This window comes from Fusarium redolens (genome assembly GCF_020744475.1).
Source record: "Fusarium redolens strain MPI-CAGE-AT-0023 chromosome Unknown BKA55scaffold_17, whole genome shotgun sequence".
Classification (NCBI taxonomy): Eukaryota; Fungi; Ascomycota; class Sordariomycetes; order Hypocreales; family Nectriaceae; genus Fusarium; species Fusarium redolens.
Window position 1 is genome coordinate 734,509 of NW_025763680.1, and position 24,497 is coordinate 759,005.

General features: G+C 48.8%; 9 protein-coding genes across 9 annotated transcripts; 3 read left to right on the forward strand and 6 right to left on the reverse strand.

Annotated features, from left to right (window-relative positions):
* Positions 1–827: 827 nt before the first annotated feature.
* On the forward strand, positions 828–2,602 carry BKA55DRAFT_544077 (general substrate transporter; the record flags this gene model as incomplete). Its single annotated transcript, XM_046190659.1, has 3 exons — positions 828–872; positions 929–1,160; positions 1,221–2,602. 3 exons carry the CDS (start codon positions 828–830, stop codon positions 2,600–2,602), a joined length of 1,659 nt encoding a protein of 552 aa, XP_046044658.1.
* Positions 2,603–4,361: 1,759 nt separating this feature from the next.
* Positions 4,362–4,742, forward strand: BKA55DRAFT_695073 (uncharacterized protein; the record flags this gene model as incomplete). Its single annotated transcript, XM_046200115.1, has 1 exon — positions 4,362–4,742. One exon carries the CDS (start codon positions 4,362–4,364, stop codon positions 4,740–4,742), a length of 381 nt encoding a protein of 126 aa, XP_046044659.1.
* Positions 4,743–5,183: 441 nt separating this feature from the next.
* BKA55DRAFT_652558 (family 8 carbohydrate esterase) lies at positions 5,184–6,458 on the reverse strand. The gene is made up of 3 exons (XM_046197352.1): positions 5,969–6,458; positions 5,750–5,922; positions 5,184–5,700 (listed from the first exon to the last, which is right to left on the reverse strand). The coding sequence occupies exons 1-3, from the start codon at positions 6,415–6,417 to the stop codon at positions 5,333–5,335; spliced, it is 990 nt and encodes a 329-aa protein (XP_046044660.1). The 5' UTR covers positions 6,418–6,458; the 3' UTR covers positions 5,184–5,332.
* A 580-nt stretch (positions 6,459–7,038) lies between these two features.
* Positions 7,039–9,099, reverse strand: BKA55DRAFT_139635 (uncharacterized protein). Its single transcript, XM_046184890.1, has 2 exons — positions 7,427–9,099; positions 7,039–7,377 (listed from the first exon to the last, which is right to left on the reverse strand). Coding segments are annotated over exons 1-2 (1,542 nt in total). The 5' UTR covers positions 8,967–9,099; the 3' UTR covers positions 7,039–7,375.
* A 1,276-nt stretch (positions 9,100–10,375) lies between these two features.
* BKA55DRAFT_708857 (NADP-dependent oxidoreductase domain-containing protein) lies at positions 10,376–12,572 on the reverse strand (the record flags this gene model as incomplete). Its single annotated transcript, XM_046200746.1, has 6 exons — positions 10,376–10,585; positions 10,630–10,958; positions 10,988–11,322; positions 11,488–11,792; positions 11,848–12,468; positions 12,522–12,572. 6 exons carry the CDS (start codon positions 12,570–12,572, stop codon positions 10,376–10,378), a joined length of 1,851 nt encoding a protein of 616 aa, XP_046044662.1.
* A 395-nt stretch (positions 12,573–12,967) lies between these two features.
* BKA55DRAFT_679638 (uncharacterized protein) lies at positions 12,968–14,044 on the reverse strand. Its single transcript, XM_046198178.1, has 3 exons — positions 13,641–14,044; positions 13,292–13,583; positions 12,968–13,243 (listed from the first exon to the last, which is right to left on the reverse strand). The coding sequence occupies exons 1-3, from the start codon at positions 13,933–13,935 to the stop codon at positions 13,015–13,017; spliced, it is 816 nt and encodes a 271-aa protein (XP_046044663.1). The 5' UTR covers positions 13,936–14,044; the 3' UTR covers positions 12,968–13,014.
* A 1,892-nt stretch (positions 14,045–15,936) lies between these two features.
* BKA55DRAFT_522278 (uncharacterized protein) lies at positions 15,937–17,351 on the forward strand (the record flags this gene model as incomplete). The annotated part of the gene is made up of 5 exons (XM_046188565.1): positions 15,937–16,117; positions 16,172–16,228; positions 16,275–16,345; positions 16,398–16,777; positions 16,826–17,351. 5 exons carry the CDS (start codon positions 15,937–15,939, stop codon positions 17,349–17,351), a joined length of 1,215 nt encoding a protein of 404 aa, XP_046044664.1.
* A 138-nt stretch (positions 17,352–17,489) lies between these two features.
* BKA55DRAFT_597876 (uncharacterized protein) lies at positions 17,490–21,596 on the reverse strand (the record flags this gene model as incomplete). Its single annotated transcript, XM_046196132.1, has 10 exons — positions 17,490–18,191; positions 18,240–18,910; positions 18,964–19,930; positions 19,978–20,025; positions 20,075–20,187; positions 20,358–20,553; positions 20,640–20,734; positions 20,783–21,088; positions 21,143–21,376; positions 21,428–21,596. The coding sequence occupies 10 exons, from the start codon at positions 21,594–21,596 to the stop codon at positions 17,490–17,492; spliced, it is 3,501 nt and encodes a 1,166-aa protein (XP_046044665.1).
* Positions 21,597–22,500: 904 nt separating this feature from the next.
* BKA55DRAFT_597877 (amino acid permease/ SLC12A domain-containing protein) lies at positions 22,501–24,472 on the reverse strand (the record flags this gene model as incomplete). Its single annotated transcript, XM_046196133.1, has 5 exons — positions 22,501–23,435; positions 23,490–23,718; positions 23,770–23,923; positions 23,971–24,132; positions 24,237–24,472. The coding sequence occupies 5 exons, from the start codon at positions 24,470–24,472 to the stop codon at positions 22,501–22,503; spliced, it is 1,716 nt and encodes a 571-aa protein (XP_046044666.1).
* Positions 24,473–24,497: the final 25 nt, after the last annotated feature.

Genomic DNA, 24,497 nt, shown 5'->3' on the forward strand with positions numbered 1-24,497 from the left:
CATTCCCGTACCCTCATCCTATTCATAGCATTCTCACGGTCTGGAACTTTTGTCCACTTTCAGCAGCAAGGATCTCGACCAATCACCCAACGGGAATCCGGGCCGGCCAACACAAAGAGTTCCCCCTTACCTTAAACAGAAGCACCACGAGGGAACAGTAATTTTGGCCTCCGCGTCTAACCCGCATCCCTCTCCACGGGGAATCGTAAGAGCCATCCTCGGCTACCCGCATAGTGAGCCGATAAGCTTCCAGGGAAGACAGAGCACGTTAGATGCATGGCGGACCACGGAGCCGACAGAAGCACGATCACTACTCATCGAACGAGCGAGTGTTAAGCGCCGCTGGCACACCTGAATTGGCGGCCAACGCACATGACTGCATTGTCGAGTAACAAATCAGACTCTTGTCGCGTCAATACCGAATTCTCGCTTCCCCATCCCACGTGAATTTCTGGTTCAGGGATGGGACTTGGCCGTTCTTGTCAGATCAGTCTAGGCCGTAAGAGTGTAGCACTTGATTCAGCTCTCGGAAGGTTGGCCGTCGATCCGTAGTCCTGGGCAGATAGACTCACCAGCCCTTTCAGATCTTTGTGGGTTGTATCGGATCTGCAGACCGTGTTCCATTGTGTAGCAGTTGGCAGGCACACGGACGGACTCAAATTGCGATGCAGACGAACACCACCATCCCCAGCATCTCGAATTTTAATATATATTCCCTTGATCCATCTTGGATCCCAGAGTTTTGTTTCTTGCTCAGACCCATCTCAATCATCAATCAACAAAACACCCAGAAAGATAATTCACAGCGTCGGCGCTGAAACATCAACATGGGGTCTGAATCCATTCACAGCGCAACGCACGATGAGAAGAATGTACGTCTTTCTTCGCTCACCAGCGCAATTGAGCATATACTGACTTCTTTCGGTAGCCGAAGCACGAGGTCGCCATTGTCAAGACGGCCATTGGTGATGAGGCCTTCCAACAGGCCTTGATCAAGGAGCCCCCGCCCAAGATCGCCGCTCCTGTCCTCATCTTCGCCAGTATGGTCGCCTTCTGCTGCTCCACCGCCAACGGTTACGACGGTTCGCTTTTTGGAACTCTTCTCTCCAACGATGACTTTAAGAAGTTCTTTGATGTTGATAACAAGGGTATCGGAGCCGGTATGTCTCGTCGAATTCGATCCGATGTGGGGTTCCAAAACTGACAATCTCTGTCTCCAGGTATCGTCACTTCCATGTACCAGATTGGTTCCGTCGTCGCTATTCCCGCCGTTGGTCCTGCTATCGATACTTGGGGGCGCCGCGCCGGTATGACCATTGGGTCTTTCATCATCATCATCGGTGTCGTTATCCAGATCGCCTGTATCAAGACCGCTAGTGTTGATCAGTTCATGGCTGGCCGCTTCTTCCTTGGTTTCGGTGTCTCCATCGCCGCCGCCGCTGGTCCCACCTACGTCGTTGAGGTCTCTCACCCTGCTCACCGTGGTATCATCACTGGTCTCTACAACGTCATGTGGCCTGTCGGTGCCCTCGTTGCTAGCAGTGCCGCCCTCGGTGGTTGGACCTACGAGGGAACCAACACCTCTTGGATGATCTCTGTTTGCCTTCAGCTCATGTTCCCTTGCACCATCTTCTTCTTTTCCATGTTGCTCCCTGAGTCCCCTCGTTGGCTGTACACTCGCGGCAGAAAGCAACTGGCCATCGACAACCTCGTCAAGCTCCACGGTCATGGAAACCCTGACAGCGAATGGGTCAAGCTCCAGCTTCATGAGTACGAGGAACATCTTGAGATGGACGGTAGCGACAAGCGATGGTGGGACTACCGTGCTCTGTTCCGCAACAAGGCCTCCATCTACCGTCTCACCTGCAACTGTCTCGTCTCTCTTTTCGGCCAGTGGGCTGGCAACAGTATCGTCTCCTACTACCTCAGTGCTTTCCTCGACACCGCCGGTATCAAGGAGGGAAGGACACAGACAAAGGTCGCCTTGGGCATGAACGCTGTCCAGATTGTCTTCGCCGCTCTCGGAGCTCTTCTTACTGACACTGTCGGTCGCCGTCCCATGCTTCTCGTTGTCAACCTTGTTTGCGCTCTTTGCTGGGTCGGTGTCACTGTCCCCGCCTCTATTGCCAACATTACCGACCTCGACGACAAGTCCCAAACCGACGCAGTCACTGCCCCGGTCAGCAAGGCTATTCTGGCCTGGGTCTACCTCTTCCAGATCTTCTACTCCGTTGGTTGGACTCCTCTCCAGGCCCTCTACCCTGTCGAGGTTCTCAGTTACGAGATCCGAGCCAAGGGTATGGCCTTCAGCTCTCTCTTCACCAATGCCGCTATGCTTGTCATGCAGTTCGGTATCCCTGTTGCTCTCAAGAACATCGCGTGGAAGACCTACATTGTCTTCTGCATCTGGTGTGTCTGCCAGTCCGTCATCCTCTACTTCCTCGTCCCCGAGACCAAGAATCGCACTCTTGAGGAGCTTGACCACATCTTCTCGTCTGACAACCCCGTCAAGACATCCACACAGAAGAAGCTCTTTGAGGCTGATGCCCACGCCAACATTGTCCACATTGAGCCCGCCGTTGCCGACCCCAGCAAGGCTTGAATGCTAGGCACTTCTTCTTCTAGACACCCAAGGTTGTCAATCGCAAATCATCGCAGTCCTTTTGCAGCAATTGAGGTTCAGATTGGATGGAGTAGGATATGAGTAGGCTGTCAACAAGATGTATGCTCCGATTAGTTAGTTTTAATACATTGGATGGGAGCAATACTTATAGCTTCTGGCTTACCTGGAACGCCTTCCTTCTTGCACTGTGATCAAGAGAGCTTCAGCAGTGATTTCGGGAAAGGGCCGGTGAAAAGACCCTTCCGGTCTGGCTAGTAATATCCTTCCCTTTGTTTGAAGTGTCGGAGTGTATGTGTTGCCACCAAAAAGCTATCGCAGAATGATCAGTCGAGAGCCGACATCTGCGTTTCATACGAGCTGAATGGCATTTGATGAAGGACGATGAGTCCAGGATCTGAAAATAGATGTCTGGGTAATGGTTAACTCTTCTAATAGCTCTGAGTAGTCGAAAGAAATCGGTATAGCTTCGGAGGAAAAGAGGGAAATAAGCGCCTATGAAGGAAAAGAAGACGAAGACGACGAAGAATGCAAGATGCAGGACACGGCAGCTCTCATGGTGATGTGATAATAAGCGAGCATCAGGGTCCTGCTCAGCTATGACAGCCCCACCGGATAAATACAGGATAAAAGCGCTGGTTAAGGTCCTGACGTGCAAATCTCTTTAGGCAGTAACTTAGTTTGGAATTTTAACAGAACCAACATACATTTATCCTTGCAGGCATCATCAGATGACCTCGTGTAACAGACAGAACCAACAACCAACAACAGAAACATCAGGTCATAGGGACTCTTCGAGCTCAGAGTTCACTCGACGTCCATTTCCTTACCTAGCCGTAAATCTTCCTGCCAGACTTGAGGGCCCTATCGCAGGAACTGGAATAAGACTTTCAGAGCATGGCCTGATTTCCTTGGAAAAGGAATGGCAGTGAACATATCGAAGATGGTCCGAAGATTACATGTGAACATAATTCACGCGCCCGCGTGCTGATACAGGAGGACACAAACTCAATTCGGGAGGGAATAAAAGATAGACCATGATAATATCCCCAGCAATTGGTTGCTCGCCCCAAATCAACGTCCTCTAGTATATGAAGTTTTTCACTTTGTCGGAGTATTCGTGACGTGACCTTGAGGCTCTCTTCTTTGACCCAGAGGGCAGAGATGTATGCAGTGGCGATTAGTGGGCACATGAGAAGATACATGTCTGTTGGTCGTCGATTTGACTGGAGCAGTGTAGAGATACCTGCGAATCATGATCAATGTCACCGCAGTGGTTACCAACTCGGTTCAAGACCTGATAGCGTGCCGCAGAGTCTGAGTCTAGAACCACGATTTTCTTTGAATTTGTGCCGATGTTCCGAGTAATCTCAGTCGGAACTGCCAAATTTGCTCAAATTCCACGATGTCCACCAGGCCCAACATCAGGAGACGCATAGTCTGCTATCCCAATGAAGAGGTTGCCGACATTCCCAAGAAGTGGCAGTTACATGTGAGGGATTTAATCAGTGAAGATGTTCTTAGACTGTTATTGGCGCTGCAGTGAATCTAGATAGAGAGTTTTCTTATATAAGGTAGCTGATTCCTCCTCATACCTTCTCCTGGATCCTTAGCACCTTACAAAATCCTCTTTGGTCTATCTACTATTGCAACTTTTAAAACTTCTTACACTTATTGGTAAGTCAACTTGTCTTACCTTTTGCACAATACTGATCAGCACCGGCTAATCCCCACAGCCACTATGAAGTTTACTCTCCCAACTGTAGCATTTGCGCTCTCCTTGCTAGGTGCCGCCGATGGTGCTCGTATTGAGACCTACGTCACAACCGGAGCAGCACCCATTCGTGTTTACTCGTCCGTCTACTATGGTGACGACGGCAAAGATTACAACCTAGGTGCTTTCGATGATGGCTGTAGGAAAACCAAGTATGATTGGATCAAACAAATATGTATCGACTCAGATAGAGAAAGGGCGCATGTTGTGTACTCTGGTGGCACGAGGAAATGTTTCAAACTGACAAAGCAGTCGTCTGGTACCTGCGGTGGCCCTTCGGGCTGTTGGGAGAATATCTGTCAGACGTGTTGGACATATGTCTACACTTCGACCAAGTGTACTTGGTGAGATTGGAACGTAGCTCTAGGTAGCTTAGTATATGTTCTTCATGGTTCCTTGATTACATGTTACAACGTTTTATTCGACAGATACTGCTTCCCATCCATCTTAACATTATATAAATACAATTGGTATCTAAGTATTTCTGTTTCCACGGCTCTTGGTCTTTCGAAACTGTCATTATATGTCTGCCTCTTATCTCTCATGACGAATAGATTAAATAGAAGATCTTGTAATCGGGAGAAATGCATTGAAAAATATTTGGTACCTCACTTATTATCTAATACCAGGGCTCAGATGAGATTTGCCATGAATAATCTGCCAAGGATGATCCCATTTGAGTGAAAGAACCTTTCGTCTCTCCAGTTTTCCTGTAACAGGCAAAGAAGACTACTAGCACTTTTGTAGGCATTCCAGAAGGAAGCGATGATACAAGAACACGGGAAATCGTCGAGTGATAAAATGGCAAGTGTATTTAGTCTATCAATAGTATTGACTTAACTGCTCGAATATGTACTTCGAATGATAGGTGGCATTGAGTCATATGCATGTTAACTCAACGACCCCTTTGTAGCTCCAGGCTTCTCTTTTTATATACTCTACATGTAAGAGGCATCATAGAAGCCCTTGGAAGCGTAGTTTCCAGAAAGAACAGTAGAGATGGAAACTGCAGAGGAGAGCTTGGTGGCGAAAGAGGCACGCTGACCCTGAGAACCAGCACCAGTGTTGTCAAACTCTCCAAACAGAACGTGGGCAGTGTTCTCTTCACCAGTGTTCCAGATCGACCAACCCTTGGAGTTGATGACAGAGCTCATGCTGGTTTTCTGGAACACGACACGGGCATATTGACGCCAGGGACGACCAAGGTAGTATGCGCCGTTGGCGACGGCATTGCCAGCAGCTGCGACAATGTTGCAGTTGTTGAACACGTAGTAAGACATATTGGAGTCAGAGTCACGACCGTTGGCTGTTTGGTGTTAGAGCTTGTGCTTGATACCGAGGGATGAATAATATACCAGTGATGTAGCCAACTGAGGCGGCGACAACTCGAAGGTCAATATTCTCGAACCAGGCGGAAGCAGTCTGGCCAAAGATGAAGTCGGTAGCGCCCTGAATAAGACATTTAGAGTACAGCTGGTAGCCCTGCTGGGCGAGAAGAGTATCCTGGAACCCAGTAAGAGCGACGCCGCTGCAGCTAGTTAGTAACGACCTAGGAGAATTGCCAGTTGACATACTAGTATCCGCTGTCGGCATATGCACTCAGAGCAACAGCCTGGCTGCCCTTTCCGTAGGTGTTGGCAACATTGACGTTGTACAGCTTGAAGTTGGCAGCCTTAACACGAAGTGTAGCACTTGCATCGTTGTTGAGACCATCAGCCTGGCTCTTCTTCGCTGTGATGGTAGCTTTGTTGCCGCTATATCCGCTGGTGTCGGTAGTGTATCCGTAAATGGACAGCTGAGCGCTGCGGCTAGGAACAAGGACCTGCTCGTTGTAGGTGCCCTGGTCAATGAAGATGCATTGCTTTCCAAATGCTGTAGTCGAGAGAGAGTCGACTGCAGCTTGGATAGTACCGAATTGGCCGCTTCCAGGTGACTTCTTAACGGTTATACATCCAGAAGGAGCAGTTGTTCGACTAGCAGCGAACGCCGCAGTGACGAAACTCAATGTCGTAAGGAACTTCATGGTGGTGTAGATCAGGATAACCGAAACAAGTCAGCGATGAGAAATGGAACCAACAACAAAACGCCAACAGTCTCAGTATTTATGTAGCATTTTTAAACTTCATCTCTTAGTAAATCGTCATATAACTGCAACTCTATACTCCAAACACAGTTCAAGGGAGTTCCTCGTGATTGGTGGAGAATAATTTGTTCATTAAAAACACGAGGTCCCTGGCCAAGGGTCATCCGGTTTGTCCGGAGCGTAAGCTTCCGCTGTTGGTTTCAGCTGTTTCAAGTCGATTGCCATTCCCCCAAAGTGACTAACTATAACAAGTGTAGCAGCCCATTTCGATCGGATTATGGCCAGATCTAGATGCAGCTTGAGCTGCTTCGTTTGGTGGATTAATCAATTGCCATGTTTTCCTCCCGCAGATGAGAAAATCCGGGGTACACGCGTTTCACGCAACTGCAGAGCACTCCATTTCCCCCACTGGCTAGCTAGTGGACACTTCCAAATGAAGGCCAACGTCCATGCTCAAAGTCAAAATCAAGTGCCGTAACTGCCGTTTATAATGTCGCATTGAACACAATAAAAAGACCGAGGATGTTAGTACGAAACACGTAAGCTCGCGGTCGAAATAAATAGTTGACAGAGAAGTGAATTGAGCTCTGGGCACAGAGTCTAAAGTAGACTATGGAATACATGTAATCGCCCCCAAGAGCCCAGGACCGCCATCCAGAGAATCTCCATCCAGTCGTCGATATTACGTACGTGTCTATCGTGCACTATTTTAGGCCGAGTATGCGGCAACACCCATAAAACCATAAGATCATCAAAAGATAAGAATGTTAAGCATCCACTGCACAGAAACAGACATCCCACTGAGAAAGTAAGAAGGCAAGGTGCGGGTGCCCCAGAGCAACGGAGTGGAAATAGAAGAACGAAGCGAAGATTATGCGGCTACATAGTCGCTAGTCGTTTCTGTGAAGATGTTAGTAGGAGTTGACGCGGGTAGAAGAGGAGTACTAACAGAGGAGAACAATGGCACCCATGGCAAGGAGAGCCAGGACGGGGCGGACACGCTCACCACCGGAGACGATGACAACATCATCACCAGAAGGCTTGCCTCCCTTCTTGCAAACGGTAGGCTCAACGTAGGGGGTGACATCCCAAGGGTTGAAGCCGAGGCAGGTGGTGTAGGCAGTCTTGCAGGTCTCAATGATAGCACCAGAAGCGTCGCAGCAAGCCTTGTAGACAGTGGTGCACTCAACAGCGCACTCCTCATCGGAGCCAGACTTGCTGGAGCTGTCGGACTTGGAGCCAGAGGTCTTGGAGTAGTCATCAGACTTGCTGGAGCTGGAGCTGGAGCCACCGTTGGTGTTTGACTTGGAGCCGGAATCCTCGCCGTGCTTGCAGACAGTGGGCTTGACGAAGGGGGTGACGTCCCAGGGGTTGTAGCCAAGGCAGACGACGTACTCCTTCTTGCAGACCTCGATGTCGTGGCCGTCAATGGAGCAGCACTCATCGTAGACAGTGGTGCACTGGACACAGCACTCCTCCTCAGAGCTGGAGCTGGAGCTGGAGCTGGAACCGCCATTGTTGTTGTTTGACTTGGAACCAGAGTCCTCACCGTGCTTGCAGACAGTGGGCTTGACGAATGGGGTAACATCCCAAGGGTTGTAGCCGAGGCAGACGGTGTACTTCTCCTTGCAGATAGCGATATCGGCACCGGGAACAGCGCAGCACTCATCATAGACAGTAGTGCACTCAATGCAGCATTGCTCAACATCGACCTCAACATCGGAGTGCTCGTAGTGCTTGTCGTACTTGGAGTTGTAGTAAGACTCGCCGTGCTTGGACTCGTACTCCTTGTAGTAAGACTCCTCGTGCTTGCAGACAGAAGGCTCCTCCCAGGGAAGGACGATGAAGGGGTTATAGCCGAGGCAGACAGTGTACTTCTCCTTGCAGATAGCGATATCGGCACCGGGAACAGCGCAGCACTCATCGTAGATGGTGGTGCACTCAAGGCAGCAGTATTCGGCAGTGTAGTAACCAGCGTGGTAACCAGAGTGGTAAGAAGAGGTGGAGTAAGAAGAGGAAGAGTAGTAGTAGCCGTACTTCTCCTCGAAGTAAGAGCTAGTGTACTTGGACTCGTACTCAATGTAGTAGCTCTTGTCATGCTTGCAGCTGGTAGGCTTGACGAAGACAGACTCGTAGGGGTTGTAGCCGAGACAGATGGTGTATTGACTCTTGCAGGCCTGAATGTCAGAGCCCTCAATGCTGCAGCAGTCCTCGTACACGGTGGTACACTCGATACTGCAGATCTCGGGGGTGAAGCAGGTTCCAGTGCCGCACTCACACTTGCCAGGGACAGGAGACTTGGTGGGTCTGGCCATGGTGGTCAAGGTGGTGGTGAAAGTGACGGGCAGCTGGGAGGTGACTGAGGTGGGCACGTTCATGCCGCCAGAGGTGCTGAAGTCGGTGGTAGTAGGTCCAGGAGTAGACTGAGCGAGACCAGTCGAGCTCAAGGCCATGGTCAAAAGACCAGAGAAACCGAGGGAGTATCTCATCTTGAACAGATGGATATCAGAAAAAGAGAGTGATTAAGTTGGATGTAAAACAGAAAAACAAAAAGAGTGAATGTGAAAACTGGGTTAGTAAAGAGTGGCAGACGCAACCGGCTGTGAAAGAGTGATGCTGGCTGAGCTGAGGAAGTTGATTTGGAGAGATGTCCACGGCCTTCTTATACTCAAAGTTTACCTCAGAATATCCCCTGAGGATCTTCAGTTTAGATTCGTTTAGAGCCGTGATAGACTAGTCCGGAATCTGGGGAAGGGCGGCTGGAATTGGGGAAATTCGATATTTCCCCAGATTAGAGTGCCAGCCTGTCAAAGGCTTCAAGGGGTCAAAAATTTACCTCAGGCGAGACATGTCCCTTGAGAATGTTTCAGATGCATATTTGATAAGTTTCATCAGATGACCTCGTATTCGAATGAAGAATGCTGTAGTGCCAAGGTAGGACTGAAGGGAGGTCATGTTGTTGCCGGCTTGGCGAGCAGATTTCTTGGTGTTTGTCTGAACCACACATCTCATACACAATAACATGCCCAGAAGTTCTGGCTGATTTTTTTCTTGGCTCAGAAATCTCCGAGAGGTTCTTTCATCATTACAACTGAGTCAAAGTCGGGGGCAAGTGTTGGCTCATGAGCTGAAGGGCTAGTGAACCCAATGTCTCGGACCCTCGGGTTTAGTCACAACCTTCCCTCCACAAGTGTCCAATCACGGCTTTTGGACCATTAAGACCTCATTTCTGGAGTGGAATCTGACTTGCCGACGGCCGATGCCCAGGCTGCTTGGCTCGCAGGCTGAAGCAATCCAACGTATAAGCTTTCTTTAAGCTTGAACCAAGATTCGTAGACCCCTTTCACATACATGAGAGCCATAATAGGGCGGACTGAAACCCAGCCATTTAATTTCAATATCAGCTGATACCCTCATAACTTTGAGATAATGTTTCTTTACAGGACCGGGATCGTCAAAGCTTGTCTAATTTTTGGGGTAAATCGACTGAACCAGAAGCAAAAGTAATTAAAGAGCCCAAAGACAACGCGCTCAAACTCATCAAAAGGGCCATATCAATCGTAATATCAGGATTCTAGACTGTTGACCGCCTGCTGACCTCCGGAACTCGCACGGAAATTCGTAGCACTAGATTCATATCAACAGGTCTCAGGTGATCCTTGAGAATGTTTCACTACCGTCGTGTCTCGAAAATAAGCAACTATGCATTTTTTTAACCTTGTATACCTTATTCGTCTAGCTTTGCATACCAGCCTTCACGCAGAGATAACACGTCGCGCCACTAGCTAAACGAGACCGGGTCGGAGAAATGAGCATGAGTCGGAACATCGCGATCGGATGACCAATTAATAGGGGTTGCGGAATGAACGCTATTGTTTCGGGATATGTTTTAGCATGATTAGGGTAGTATCGAGTCTGGTGACATGAGCGTTGAGGCAAGTTGGAGATCCATGTCCCATTCTGATAGTCGCTTGCCGAACATGAGATTGTAGAGGACATAGCGAACAAGATGGTTAAGCCCAAGACTTCTAAGTCCGCCAGCATCTTCGATTATTTTCATGGCACCAAGGACGTGTTTAGCAGCGATAAGATGATCTCCGCAAGTAATCTACCTAGTCAGTATGTTATCTCTTGCCCTAGCGATGGACTCACCTCATCGAGTGCGAGAACCGTAGTCATTGCGACGGCATTCCGACGCGACGAAAGACCGGCTGACGAAAGTCCCTTCCGAAGGCTTTGTAAATAGTACTGCTTGTACTGAATGGCTAACAATGCGTACTCTTCACGGAGCTCAACTTGGGCCAAGTAGCGGCATGCCGCGAGGAGACAACCTCGTAGAAGAACCAGATCAGTAGAAACGAAGAATATCCAGTTGCTTCTGATTTCAGCTGCTTGTTCTGCAATGTCCATAATTATTGGGCAATGTGCAATTTGGGAAGGCAGAACAGTTTGAAGATCTACGCCGGGATGGTCAGAAAATGCTACCCTAAGTCAATCATGCGAAACTCACATTGACTGAATATGGAGTGCTCAAATGTCGAAAGCGATTTGATAAAATATATTATGTTACTTGGCTGAAAATCGCCAGGTAGTGTGAAAGGCACAGATGTTAATGTTTGTAGTTCGCTGGTCGAAGACACAGTGAGTTTTGGAAATGGATTATTTGGTTCATGACCCTTTGCAGGGCTCAATTGAGGAGTTTGTTGTCTCCTTTGGTCATGGTAGTCCACCATTTGTTGTCTCCGTGTCCGTGCATGGGCTACGCGAGCTGCATGGGAGTGAGCCTTTCGCGTCGTCTTGGCTGACGCACGTTGGCCAGGATTAGTCACAGTAATAAATTGCATACTGAATGAGATCGACACGTGCAGTGAAAAGATAGATATTGATCACCAACTGTCTGTCACGATCAGAGATGTTTTTGAGCAATGTATTGATGATGCTGCTTAATAATTGACAATCTCCCGCCAAGAAGTGCTCCTACTCTATTGAGCCTAGTCCAATAAGGCTAACTACATATGGTAAGCGACCTCATCACCAGCCTCTTCATACACCGCGTTAAGAGCAGCAGCAACTTCTTCAGGCAACGGACCCTCCTCAATCGTATCAACATTGCTCTCCAGCTGTTGGGGGCTAGAAGCACCGATTATCAAGCCGTCGCCGTATTTCTTGTCGAGAATGCTATGATGAGCCGTCCATCTGAGGGCGGCAGCATGTCCTCCAATGTTATGCTTGACGAAAACTTCAATGGCCTTATCAACAGCTCCAAGAACTGATGGCTTGATGTAGAGTGAGCTAGTGATGCTTCCTGACTTGTGCTACATGATGTCAGTCATGTGTTTGGAAGTAATTTCGCCCAGGCCTTCTACTCACTGCTGTGTCAAATCGTCCATTTGGAGCAGGATCTTTGTGACTCCCAGAAAAGAGACCGCCAGCAGCAGGACTATAGGCATAAAACGCCATGCCATTCTTTCGAAGAATAGGGAACAATTCTTTCTCACCGCTGCGGACAAGTGCGTTATAGTGACCCTGGTAAACGGCAGGCTTGACAAAGCCTCTCTTTTCACAGATATCGATCACTTCTTGAACTTCATCGGCTCGAAAGTTGGAGATGCCCCAAGCTTTGATCTTACCATCTCTGTAGCCCTGATCAAGAGCCTCAAGAGCTGGCTCAACAGGATTGTTACGATCAGGTATGTGGAGATAATAGATATTGATCTGGTTGATCTTTAGAAGCTTGAGTGAGTTGTCGATATCATGGGTGATATTCTCCTTGGTATGGCCTTTCATGAAATCTGCTTTGGTGTCGATGCTGAACCGATCGCCTGCATTGACGGCACCGAGATGAGGCTCAGAGCTGTAGGGAGCTTGAGGTGAATAGACTGCAGCAGTATCGAGTTGAGTATAGCCTCGCCTGGCGAAGACATTAATGAAAGCGTTGACTTCATCTGGAGTGTCGTAGCGAGCCCAAGGGTCAGCCTCCTTGTCTCCGACCTATGCAAGTGTTCAGTTAGTTTTGAAATGAGAAGATGCGTCGAACTGCTCACGTTTGCGGCTCCAAGAACCAGATTGAGAGGTGATTTTCCAGTGGAAGTCATAATGTCTTGCTTTGGCAGTGAAGATGAGTGCAAGTTATAGGATTTGAATGATTGAATGAAGAATTGGAGACTATCATGGTAAGCCTGTTGGATTTATATACTGCTTGAGTGTAGATATCTTGCTGGAAGGCTTCGATATTGTAAATCCGCCAAGAAGTGCTGTTGCCAATTACGGAAACCGTTAGAACGAGCCTCTGGAGCTTTGGTTCGTTCGAGCTGGGTCCGCCAAGACATGCAGTTTCCTATTAGGGAATGTGCTGAAGCTTCACGTCTAACACTCAGCTACAACACGATGAAGGGACCCCCGCGAAGATGCATTTGTAATGCGGAGTTTGAGCGGATTGCATTATAAATCATTCTGGGGGCGCACGGGTACAGAATTTGAGGCTGTAGATGGCATTTGCTCGCGTCAATATCTAGAGAATCAGCCTTCGATAACATGTTATGCTACATAGTTGGCCTCCATCCAGCCACCATCAACATAAATCTCCTGCTTTGTCATGAATCTGCTCTCATCTCCCAGTAAGAATGCGATGGAAGCAGCAATCTCCTCTGGCTTGGAGTAGCGCTTGATGATAGATGTCAAGTGATCACCCTCCGTCATCGTCCATGTACCCGCACCATTTGGCAAATGTAGAGGCTGATGAATCATGTCGGTATCAATGCAACCACTGTAGAATAGTGAGCGTGGTGATGCTGAGCACGTTGGGATTACTCACGGGCATAGAAGGTTGACTCTGATGGGGTTCTTGGGATACTTGGTACCACCTTCATATGCGGCTGATTGACTCAAGCCACGGATGGCGTTCTTTGAAGCTGCGTATGCTCCCATGTTTCCAGAAGCATACTTGACCTGTTGACTACCACAATTGACGATACTACCTCCAGGTTTCATGTTCTTCATCTCGTATTTGATGCTGTTGAAGGTGCCGATGACATTTACATCGAGAACCTCCTTCAACTCGTCCAGTTCAAGGTCTTCAATAGGATGAATGCTCTTATTCATCTTGGCTATCCAATGTGTTAGCATACGCCCTTACATAAGGTATCAGGAGCTCATTGTCTCACCTGCAACATTTGCAGCACCATCCAACTCTCCCCACTTGGCAACCGTCCCCTCAATCCAAGCCTTGACATCATCAGGCTTCCTGACATCAGTAGGAAAATAGATAACCCGATCCTTCACATCAGGAATATCCTGCTCAATCCCAGCAATCGCTTTCTTCAAGTTCTCCTCAGAAGTAGCAGCCATAGAAACCTTTGCCCCACGAACCAAAAGGTAACGTGAGAGGGCCAGGCCTGTTCCCCGACTAGCGCCAGAGACAACAATGACCTTGTCTTGGAAAGGGTATGGGTTTGCCATTTTTAGAGTTGCAAAAAGAAAAACCGATGTTAAAAATGCAACCTGTAAATGAATGGAGTATCGGCTACCGTTGTTGACTGGGTAGATTATATAGGTGACTCCAGATACTTCCCAGGCAAGCCAAGCTTCGAGTGGTCCGAGGGGGATTGATACACCGCGACCAGGAACAGCAACGGCTGCTAAGATCTTGGTATGGAGCATGTAAAATGGAGCTTCTTGAGTCGTGGGGGATGGTCTGCAAGGAAGACACTGAGTCGCTGCGTTATCTCTTTCCCCGAGAGGATATAGCGCCCGATAGGATGGAAGCGATCATCGCGTAGTGTTGCATCGTCTAATAAGCCCGCAGCAAAACGGTTTCGAAAAGGGGAACTTGCCTTGGTATTGGGTCTTGATCCCTACAGCCGAACCGGTTGAGTTACATGGCGTAGACGAGAAATCTGAGCATTGCAGGGAAAGGCTCGAAGGATTGAACAACTCATGAGATCTTGACCAATCTTAATTCTGCATGACGTGGGTCTGAAAAAGGGGAAACAAAATTCTTTCCCTCTCTTTTCTTTTTCTTCTTGAGCCTGTTCGAAGGCGGCAAACGAAACCTACACGAGATTGTTATTACCATTAGCTTCAACGGGAGGCAACGGTTTGCCTAACCTCCGGCGGTCCGGTCCGTGATTCTCATTTCTAGTGCTTCTTCTGATAAGTATATCAACGGAGCGAGAGGAGAATTTGTGGGTTTCCGTGGATCTCCTGACAAGGATCTGATCCTTATTCCAAGACGTGGAGACTGTTGTCTTCTCTTTTCACATGATTGCCCTCCGAAAGTTGCAGGGATGAGGAGAGGTCTTTCCGGACCAATGAGAATAGAGAGAGAAGTCAGATCACTCAACGGTGAAAGCGACAAAAGAAAGTAAAAGTGACATATCGTCAACACAGTGGGACTGCAGAAGCTGAAAAACTGATACGAGACGTCGTTGATGAGGAGAAAGCTTGAGGGGGGAAATCCCAACAGAGCTTGGTTATTACTGCAATGTGCTGTGGTGTCGTGTTGGAGAGATATCCGTATTGCTGAGTATGATGCTGCAGCCCCCTTTACAGATCAAGATGTTCTGTCCCAGTCCAGTGGCCTGGATACGCAAGGAATTTCAGCCCTGCTGTTCCTGAAGCAAGCCCCATATATAATAACGGATAATAAGCACGCTACAGAAGTGATCTGCAAAGCCGTTGGATGATGTTTGCGAAAACCATGGACCACCGACAGTTGCCTTGTCTCAACACTGGTCAACGGCGGTCTTGGCTCGTTACAAGGAACGTACCATCATGATTTAGAGCTCATTACCCAAAAACCTACCAATCCAGAGGCCTAGAGTATTGTTCGAATGGAGATTCGTAGGTCATGCATTTCTAGTCAATGTGGATCTCGCATTAGGCAAAAGAAAAACCACTCGGTCGGAAACCTCCAATGCCGAGCTGATTCCCCTGAAGACCTTGCAATTAGCCCACTTCGCTTTGTACAGCAAGCGAATCGCATCGCTAGGCATGGAGAGGTTAACGGGAAGAAGAAATAATCTGTTGGTTGGAAGTGTCTGAGGGCAAAAGTGCCAAAGCTTGAGGGTTTTGTCTCACTCTTCGCTGGCCTTCAACTACAGGTCGTAGTGGCAAGTAAGGCGCTAGGTCTCTCAACAAGTACGCAAAATATAGCATAAAATCTTTTACCAGGCCCCCAGTACTGTCATCACTCTTGTTGCCTCGGATGCGTAGTGGGAAGATCATCCTTGATGAACAGTAGTGGAGCCGTTGCAGACGAAAAGGACAGCTCCTGACAACGTCTGCCGTTGAAACAGAATAAGGAATAAGCCTGCAGATCTCATGTTCATCCAGTAGATTATTTCACTACCATTTCCCGGCAGAAAAAAGGTTGATATACTGTGAACTTAAGGTCTTTCACCAACTCGACTTCTCTCTTCACGATCAAACGATACTGTTGCGGCCGAGTCGCAAAACGCCATGGCCGAGGAGGTGTATATGATGGAGCCGCCCAAGGGGCAGGACAGATGGGAGGCCGGAAGCGCTGCGACTATACAGATCATTTTGGGTGCTTGTCTGTTTACGCTTGGAACGGTTGTGTATGGACTCCGGATCTTGACGAGAGTGCGGCTGTTGAAGAATCCTCTTCGTCTTGACGACTGTAAGTCTCAACTTTTGCATGTCTGGTTCAAGAGAGCTAACCTTGTATACTCAGTTCTCACTGGCGCCTCGCTGATAGCATGTTGGGTCTTTTATGCATGCACCATGGGTAGTAAGTTATCCCATACTTATTAACTCATACATACTCACAGAGGCAGTGGTCGCTCAGGGCGGCTGTGCTACCAACTTCTGGCAGGTCACTCAATCGCAATACGAATCATTGCTCAAGGTACGATCCTCAACAACACTCTTCCTCTTCGAGACGACTAACGCCTTTGAAGTGGACCATCCCCGTCAACATCTTTTACATGCTGTCCTCCGATCTCGCCAAAATCTCTCTTCTCTTCTTCTATCTCCGTCTCTCACCCGAGCGAACCTTCCGCATCGTCATCTATGTCCTGATTAGCCTCTTCGGTCTTTATGCCCTCATATATGCCATGATTAGTCTCTTTGGGTGCCAACCCATCAAGGCGTCGTGGGACCTTGCTGCTCAAGCAACGGGAAAATGCGTGGACAAGTTCGGCTTCTTCTTGGCTGCGTCGGTTGCCAACGTAGTCATGGATCTGATCATCTTGCTGCTGCCGTTGCGGATTGTTATCCCGCTGCAAATTCCTCGACGGCAGAAGATGTCACTTTTGTTTCTGTTCACTACTGGTGGCTTGTGGGTAACCCTTCCTACATCGCTCAATTATCGTACTGACGTCCCTAGTGTCATCATCGTTGCCATCTACAATTGCGTTCTCACTGTGAAGCTATTCAGCAGCCCCAACTACACCTGGGGTCTCGCATATGAGCTTTGCTGGATGTATGCTGAGTTGACTGGCTGTGTCATCTGCGCATCCGCCAGCTCTCTCAAGCCATTCTTCAAGCGAATCCTACCCAGTATCTTCAGCAGCCGCGGTGCCAGCTACGGTGGGCCATCTGGAGCAACAGGCGGATCCAATGCCATCAAGAGCCGAAGGCAGCTGAGTCGCAAGCAAGTTGATGCCATTGAGCTTCAATCTGGAGATGACTCAGAGTCAGGAAGAAAGGTTACCGATGACGATGAAGCTACGCTCTGGCCCAAGCCACAGAAAAGCTTCGACAATGGCAACCACAAAGTCTTGGTTACTGCGCCTGGAGTAGTTTCTGGTGCTGCTGGTTCACGCAGGAGTAACTCCCATTACCACAGAAACGGTAAAACTGATGGCATCGAGATTGTTTCAACAACGGAGGTTATGTACAGTCCTAGGTAGAGTATTATAGAATTCCTTTTGGTCACAAATAGATTCCCATGGAGTAATTTCACTGAAAAGTAACAACATACAAGTTGAACGATCGATGGCAGTCTATTACCTATGACAGGCTATCGTATGGGCGTGTACCCGAAATATCTAAAGACCCTTCCAGAAGAAAGTCTTGGGTAGAGCAAAGTCCGCGCGTGCAATCTCATCCTTGGGATTCGAGCTTGAAGCAAGTATCAGTGTGTACTGCCCAGCTTCCGCCTTCCACTTCGATGCTTCCTGACACCAGAATGACAATGAATACTTATCAAGAGTAAGTTCGACTGTCTTAGTCTCATCAACGCCCAGATTGACCTTGGTGAATGCCTTCAACTCTCGGATTGGTCGCTGAAGAGAGCTGTTCGCGTGGTGGATGTACAGCTGAACAACTTCGGCACCCGCGAAAGCGCCCTTGTTGGTGATATCAACCTTGACGCGCATCTGGTGATCAGCCGCGGGTGTGAACTCCCCGGGGACGGTGAGGTTCAAGTACTCGAACTTCGAGTATGAAAGACCATGACCGAAGTAGAAGAGAGGCTCTCGATCAACCATCTCATAGTATCGATGACCTATAAATACACCTTCGCCATATACAATGTCATAGTCCGCCTTAGAAAAGGTGAGGTACGCTGGCGTATGCTTGATAGATTTGGGGAATGTCAGGGAAAGTCTTCCAGAGGGATTGACCTTGCCAAACAGGACATCAGCCATGCCATGACCTGTTTCCTGGCCGCCGAACCAGGCGTGAAGAAGTGTTGCTGCTTGAGACTCCCAAGGCATCTCAATGGGTAGTCCTGATTGCGTAACGATAATCTGTGATCTGTTAGTCTAAGCATTTTGGCTAAACAAAGGTCAGCTTACAGCATCAGGATTGGCCTCCAACACAGCCGCAATCAATTCATCCACGCGACCGGGAAGTCTCAGGTGCTTCCTATCGCTGCCCTCATACTCAAAGTCTGATGATAAGCCAGTAATAACGATGGGAACATCAACCTTCTTGGCGAGTTCCACTGCATCCTTGATCCCCTGATCCTCATCATACAGCTCGTAAACACCAACTCGTCCAGTCAGAGTTTGTGCAGTACCAACACCACCAGATAGGTTCTCGTTGACTTGGAGGACTTCGAGATCAAGAACATGACCCTTCTCGAACTCGCCCTCATAGTACTTTTCCATAGAGAGACGGTTGAAGCATGGGGTTGAGTCGGTCTTTGGAGGCTGGCTCGTCCAAAGGTCGATTGCCTCCTTACCGTCGATGATCAATTTGCCCTTCCCAGAAGTGCTGAAACCGAACTTGAGCTTTCCCGATTCGTGGATTATATACTTGGCCTTCGCTCTGACGTAATACTTGGTTGGGATGGTTGCGTGGTAGCTTTCTGGAACATCTACCAATTGCTTCTCGGCTGTAGTTGAAACAACGACTTTGGCATCGGGGTTCTCTTGCGGGTCCTCGCCAAAGATCTCGACAAACCAGCCCTCGGAATCAGAGTCTGGTGGTGTATGGCCCTTGATGAGAGGGCTGAATCGGAAGGCTGTTTGTAGTGTTAGCACGTGCGTAGTGATAATGGCCTAATCAGGGACATACAGTTGCAGCCTGGGGTATATGTGATGTTCTCCTCTCCTACCACTTCCTTGATGGCTTCATACGGAGTAATGCCATAATAAGGCTCAACCTCAGCACTTCCGCCACCACAGAGAGCCGGGTTCTTAACGTGATCTCCAATCAGTCCGAACTTCAACTTCTCCGGGTTGTTGATCGGTAGTTTCTGCTTGTCGTTCTTCAGTAGGACAACTGATTCCGCAACCAGCTGTCTAATCAGAGCTCGTTGTTCTGGTGTATCCGATTGAGGGGGCTTCCCTGATTTCTCGCCTGCCTTGCACTTATTGACGAGGTTCAAGACGTTCTCAACAGCTGTATCGACTGTTGCTTTGGATACCTTTCGAGAGTTGACTGCTATGCTGAGGCGCTTTCCTCTCCAGTCTGTTGGCCCAGGCATTTCGAGATCCAAGCCAGCGTTGATAGCTTCTGATGTGCTGTAAGTGCCGAACCAGTCACTCATGACAAGTCCCTTGAATCCCCACTCTTCACGCAGGATCTCCTTCATCAGCAAAGGATCCTCACTCACATGAATTCCGTTGATCTTATTATAAGATGTCATTATAGTCCATGGTTCTGATCCTCGGAGGGCGAGCTGGAAGGGGAGCATATGAACCTCTCGGAGAGTGCGCTCGGTCATAACCGCGTTGTCCTCGATACTGTTGTCAGACTGGTCGTGAGCTGCATAGTGCTTGACGCTTGTTGCGACGCCCTGCTCTTGAACGCCATTGATGTAGTGTGCGCCCAAAGTTCCGCTGAGAAAAGGGTCTTCACCGAAGGCCTCGAAACCACGTCCGATCAAGGGTGAGCGCTGCAAGCAAAGTGTCGGTGCTAGCAAGACATGAACACCGCGGACCTTCGCTTCTTCGCCAAGAAGGCTTCCGATCCTATGGATGAGCTCAGTGTTGAATGTGGCGCCCATTCCGGTTGCCGACGGTAGCATTGGACTCGGCATCTAGCGGCCTGTTAGTCCATGCTACCCAGACGTTGGGGGATACTCACGTGAGTGAACGACCGTCGCCCTCGAATTCCATGAGGGCCATCCGAAGTCTAGCTTGTCAGCGTCATGCTTTTCTCATATTTTACACCTCAGACTCACAATCAGACCTGGAATACCATGCTTCTCAAGACCGGTCATCCGAAATGATCCCTGGCCCGCCAGGAGCTCCACCTTCTCATCCAGCGTCAACTTGCTCAATAGAGCTTCAACATCTACAAGATTTGCTTCGACCATATTGTCCGAGTTTTCCAACAAGTGGATGATGGCAATAGAAGAAGTTCTTCATGAAAAAGCGATGAATGCTCCGTTTTGTTGAATTGGCACTACTCAGCAGGATTTAGCCGTCGGCTGTTCGGGCCGCTAAAATTACATGTCCCCTCACGTTGGATTGAGTTACTTGGCTTTTGGTGACATCTTGGCATCACGATCGTCGGGGTGACTGTCAACCTTTGTTTTGTATGGTGGAGACTCCGCTCTGAGTTAATAACCATGACAAAGCCTTTGTAATTGACACTAATTGCGGAGCTGGGGTAACTGGATGGCTGACAGCACGGGATCCCATCCTTGGGCAACGTATGCTCAGACACCAGGTTGTAGCATCATATATCTCTAGAATGCCATGTCTTCATGCTATAGTTCACGCGGGCTTCTGTCCAATAGTGACCAACGCGCGAAACATAGCACCTTCTTCCTTGACTTCCTTCTCAAACCTCTCGGCCAAATTCTCATGCGTAGATTCGAATAGCTTGACACCGAGGGCTATTACTGTCAGTCACATTCCCATATACTTCCATAGTTCAGACTTACCCTTCGCGCCCTCGATGAGACTTGGGATGGTAATCACGAAAGGCTGCCACGATATCTCGGCAGCTTCACCATCACCCAATAGCTTCCCCATGGGTAGATCCACTGAATGGACAGTCACATTCACGAGTCCTGCTGCCTCGAATGCGCCCGGCAGTTTCCGAATGCAGTCGGATCCCATACCCATACCATCGAACATAGCCGCGATGAGGTTGTTTACATCTCTCCACGCTGGACCTACGTTAGGTCGGTCTGTCAGATCAAAGTCAAGCTCGTGAACTTGTAGCCAACCTCTGGGTGCAACAGTCGCTGTCTAAAGTCAGTCAAGTGGCTTGAAATATTGAGAAACCCTTGTTCACCTACAGACTAGATGATCAATGGCTTTCCGATAGCCCACTTTGGCAGCTCCGAGGATGCTGTACCTCACATGCGTCAAGTCAAATGATCCGACAAGTTCGTCTCTAGGCGGTTCACAAAGGTCATAGACTTCGAATTGGATGCCCTCTTCGGAAGCGGGTAGAAAGGCTTCAACAAGATCTGCGCCAACGAGCTGGGCTGATGGAGAGACCTGCTTCTTCAAGTCTCGAAGGAGAATTCCTAAATACTTCGGTCAGTAACCTGAATGTTTCCCAACAAATAGCTTCTTACCATCAGCACATCCGACATCGAGAACTTTGAGTTCTTCCTTGTTCAGCGGTATCGGTGCAAAGACAATCTTATTGTTAAGACATCTCTGAACCCAGGCGTGTTGTTTCTGAAGCCTTTCTACTTCTCTGCTTATTTCCCATGGATAGTCGGCTTTGTCCTTTGATGACATTATAAACGGAAAAAACCAAGGTTATTCGGTCCGCGGTTGTAGGAGGTTGATGATGCAAAGGATACTACTCTTTGTGAGGAATGAACTGACCTACACCTGGCTTTATATGCACATAGTAGTGATCATATTATAAGGAGTTCCGTAGGAGTTCGTTCATCTTTAGTCAAGCCGAGTCTCACTACATATCTCCGGACATCGAATAATGTCTCCGGGCTTACAAAAAGTCTCCATGAAGCTGAGCGGCAGTGCTCATGGCTAGTGCTTATTGCTTGGCGAAGTGTAGACTGGAACCAGTAGTCATAGATATAGCTATGGCCGTTTACTGTTCAATAGAGCCATAGAACCCATTCTTGTCATCTTTGGCCTTAGGCCTAATTGCCAGAAGGACGGTCATATGACCAGGGGTGAAAGGGTAGGGGGACTATTACTCGTAAGTCGAGAACTTCGGGCGGTTGGGGTTTCCCTCGGGGTTTCTCGAAATGCCCGCTGGCACTTCATTTCGTGGCTGCTCACCCTCCTGCACCATGTCCTGGATCTGACATGCATGACTTACACGCAGGCGATCAGGATCTTTCCGGAGATTTCCCTTGAAGTGATTGGGACAGATCAGGCATCATGGCTACCATTAAAGGTCAAAGATGATGTGACGACAGTCTTTGATAGCTCAACTGTCATGAGCCTGTCATGCTTAGTCAAATGGCTACACCAAAGCAAAGGGTTAGAATATCTTAGATATAGACTGTGATAAGGAGACAACGATAGCCAGCGCGAATTAGGCTGTAGGTTCAGTTGACCAGGCCTAATCTCACTGAAGCAATGCATGACAATTCAACGTAAAGTATAATAGATTAAACTTATATGGCCAAAAGCCGTTTGTGACATATGTTGAAATCGCTATATACACTTAAAATAGGTGATGCATCAGGCGCTTCCAAGCAGGGCCATTGGCGAGCTGCTGGCGATAAGCGTTGATGGTATCCCAATCATGCTCACGACGACCAGTATCAAGATCAATCTCACTGACCTTTCTCCATCCCTCTCGCTTCCAGATGTATCCAACGACGTAGAAGAGGATAACAACAGGCAAGGCCAGGTATGACTGGAAGAAACCCTCAGCAGTACCGAGAGATCCGTCAATGTTGGTCATGGCTGTGTAGAACTGCGCAATGAGAACGATGACGATTAGGATAAGTCCAAGCCAAGAACCCCAGACTCCGAAGACGTGCTGGAAAGGGATCTCATCGAGGGTGTGACCGTGATACTTCCAGGCTTGTCGGAATCGGATATGGCAGAGGCAGATGGAGCCCCAGGTGAACAAAGCGGCCAGACCAGACAGAGCCTGAAGCCATATGAAGACAGTGTTTCCCTCGCCGTTGACACTGATGTATCCAAGAGCACCGATGGCGATGATGGAGACAACAGCAGGAAGAGGACGGCCTGACTTGTCGATGAAGGAGAAGAATCGAGGAGCGTAGCCCTGTTGCGCAAGAGCAACAAGAGTTCGGCTACCGCCGTAAACACACGAGACACCGATAGACAAGACGGAAACGAGGATAATGACGTTCATGAAAGAATCGTATCCCTTGAGATGGGCGTTAGCGGCAGCGATGACGAAGGGAGAAGCACTGGGCTCGTTGTTGCCGGCGTTCAGAAGTCTGGGGTCTTTGGAGTTGACAAGGAAGCCAACGAGGAGAAGACCAATAACGTAGAAGAGAGTGATTCGCCAGAAGACCTGCTTGATGGCGCCGGGGAGAGCCTTGGCTGGGTTCTTGGCTTCAGCAGCAGCGAGACCAACAAGTTCTGTTCCACTGAAGGAGAAAGCCGCAGTGACAAACACACCTAGTATTCATTAGTTTCTGATGAATGCCATGGGAGGGAGGGATGATATCTTACCGCAGAAGCCTCGGAAACCGTGCTGGAAAGCACCTGGGTCATACCAAAGCTTGGCACCCTGGTAGGTGCTGTACTCTCCATCAGAAGGACCTCCACCGCAAATGAGGACAACAGCGACGATCATGAAGATGACAGTAGCAGAGAGCTTGAGAAGTGCAGCCCAGAACTCTTCCTCGGCATAACCAAGAGTACCGAAAATGTTGACTAAGATGATGACAACAAGGAAGACCTGCAGCATGTTAGTTGACGGACTCACGATAGCTTCAGAGAAATTACTTACGCTGACCCAGATGGCTACGCTAGTATGCGGAGCCCAGTATTGAATGACTGTACCGCAAACTGTCAATTCGAGAGGAAGAACGAAGGCCCATTGCATGACATAGTTCCAACCCATGGCGAAACCCCAAGAAGGATCAACGAATCGGTTGGCATAGCTGGTGATTGTTAGCTCACGTCTTAATTGGGGATTGACAGAACTCACGTATAGAAACCACCAGAGACGGGATACATAACAGCAAGTTCACCGAGAGCATAGACAACGTTGAAGATCATGACACCCATGATCAAGAAACCAATAGTCAATGAACCAGGGCCACCAGTCTGCAGAGCAGCACCGCTACCGACGAAGAAACCAGCACCAATACTGCAAATGAGTTAGTACACCAAATCACCATTAGCGCGTCATCATTTAGCAGGGGCGGCAATAAGCCGGCGTTGCACGATGACGACAGAACGAAAATGACTGACCTGCCACCAATAGCGATCATGTTAAGATGACGAGGCTTCATCTCCCGCTGCAACTCAGCGGTTCCCTTTGCGTAATCATCATGGGGAGCGAATGAGCCGGGAGTAAGCCCATTGCGCAGCGCCCATGACTGCTTGGGTGCATCCTCAATGGGCTCAGTGGTGCCGTGCTTCTCATCATATCGTGGTGTTGTATCCTGAGCCTCAAGGGCTTCTTGTTTAGGACTGATTTCCGACATGGTGAGATGCTTAGATAAGTTTCAA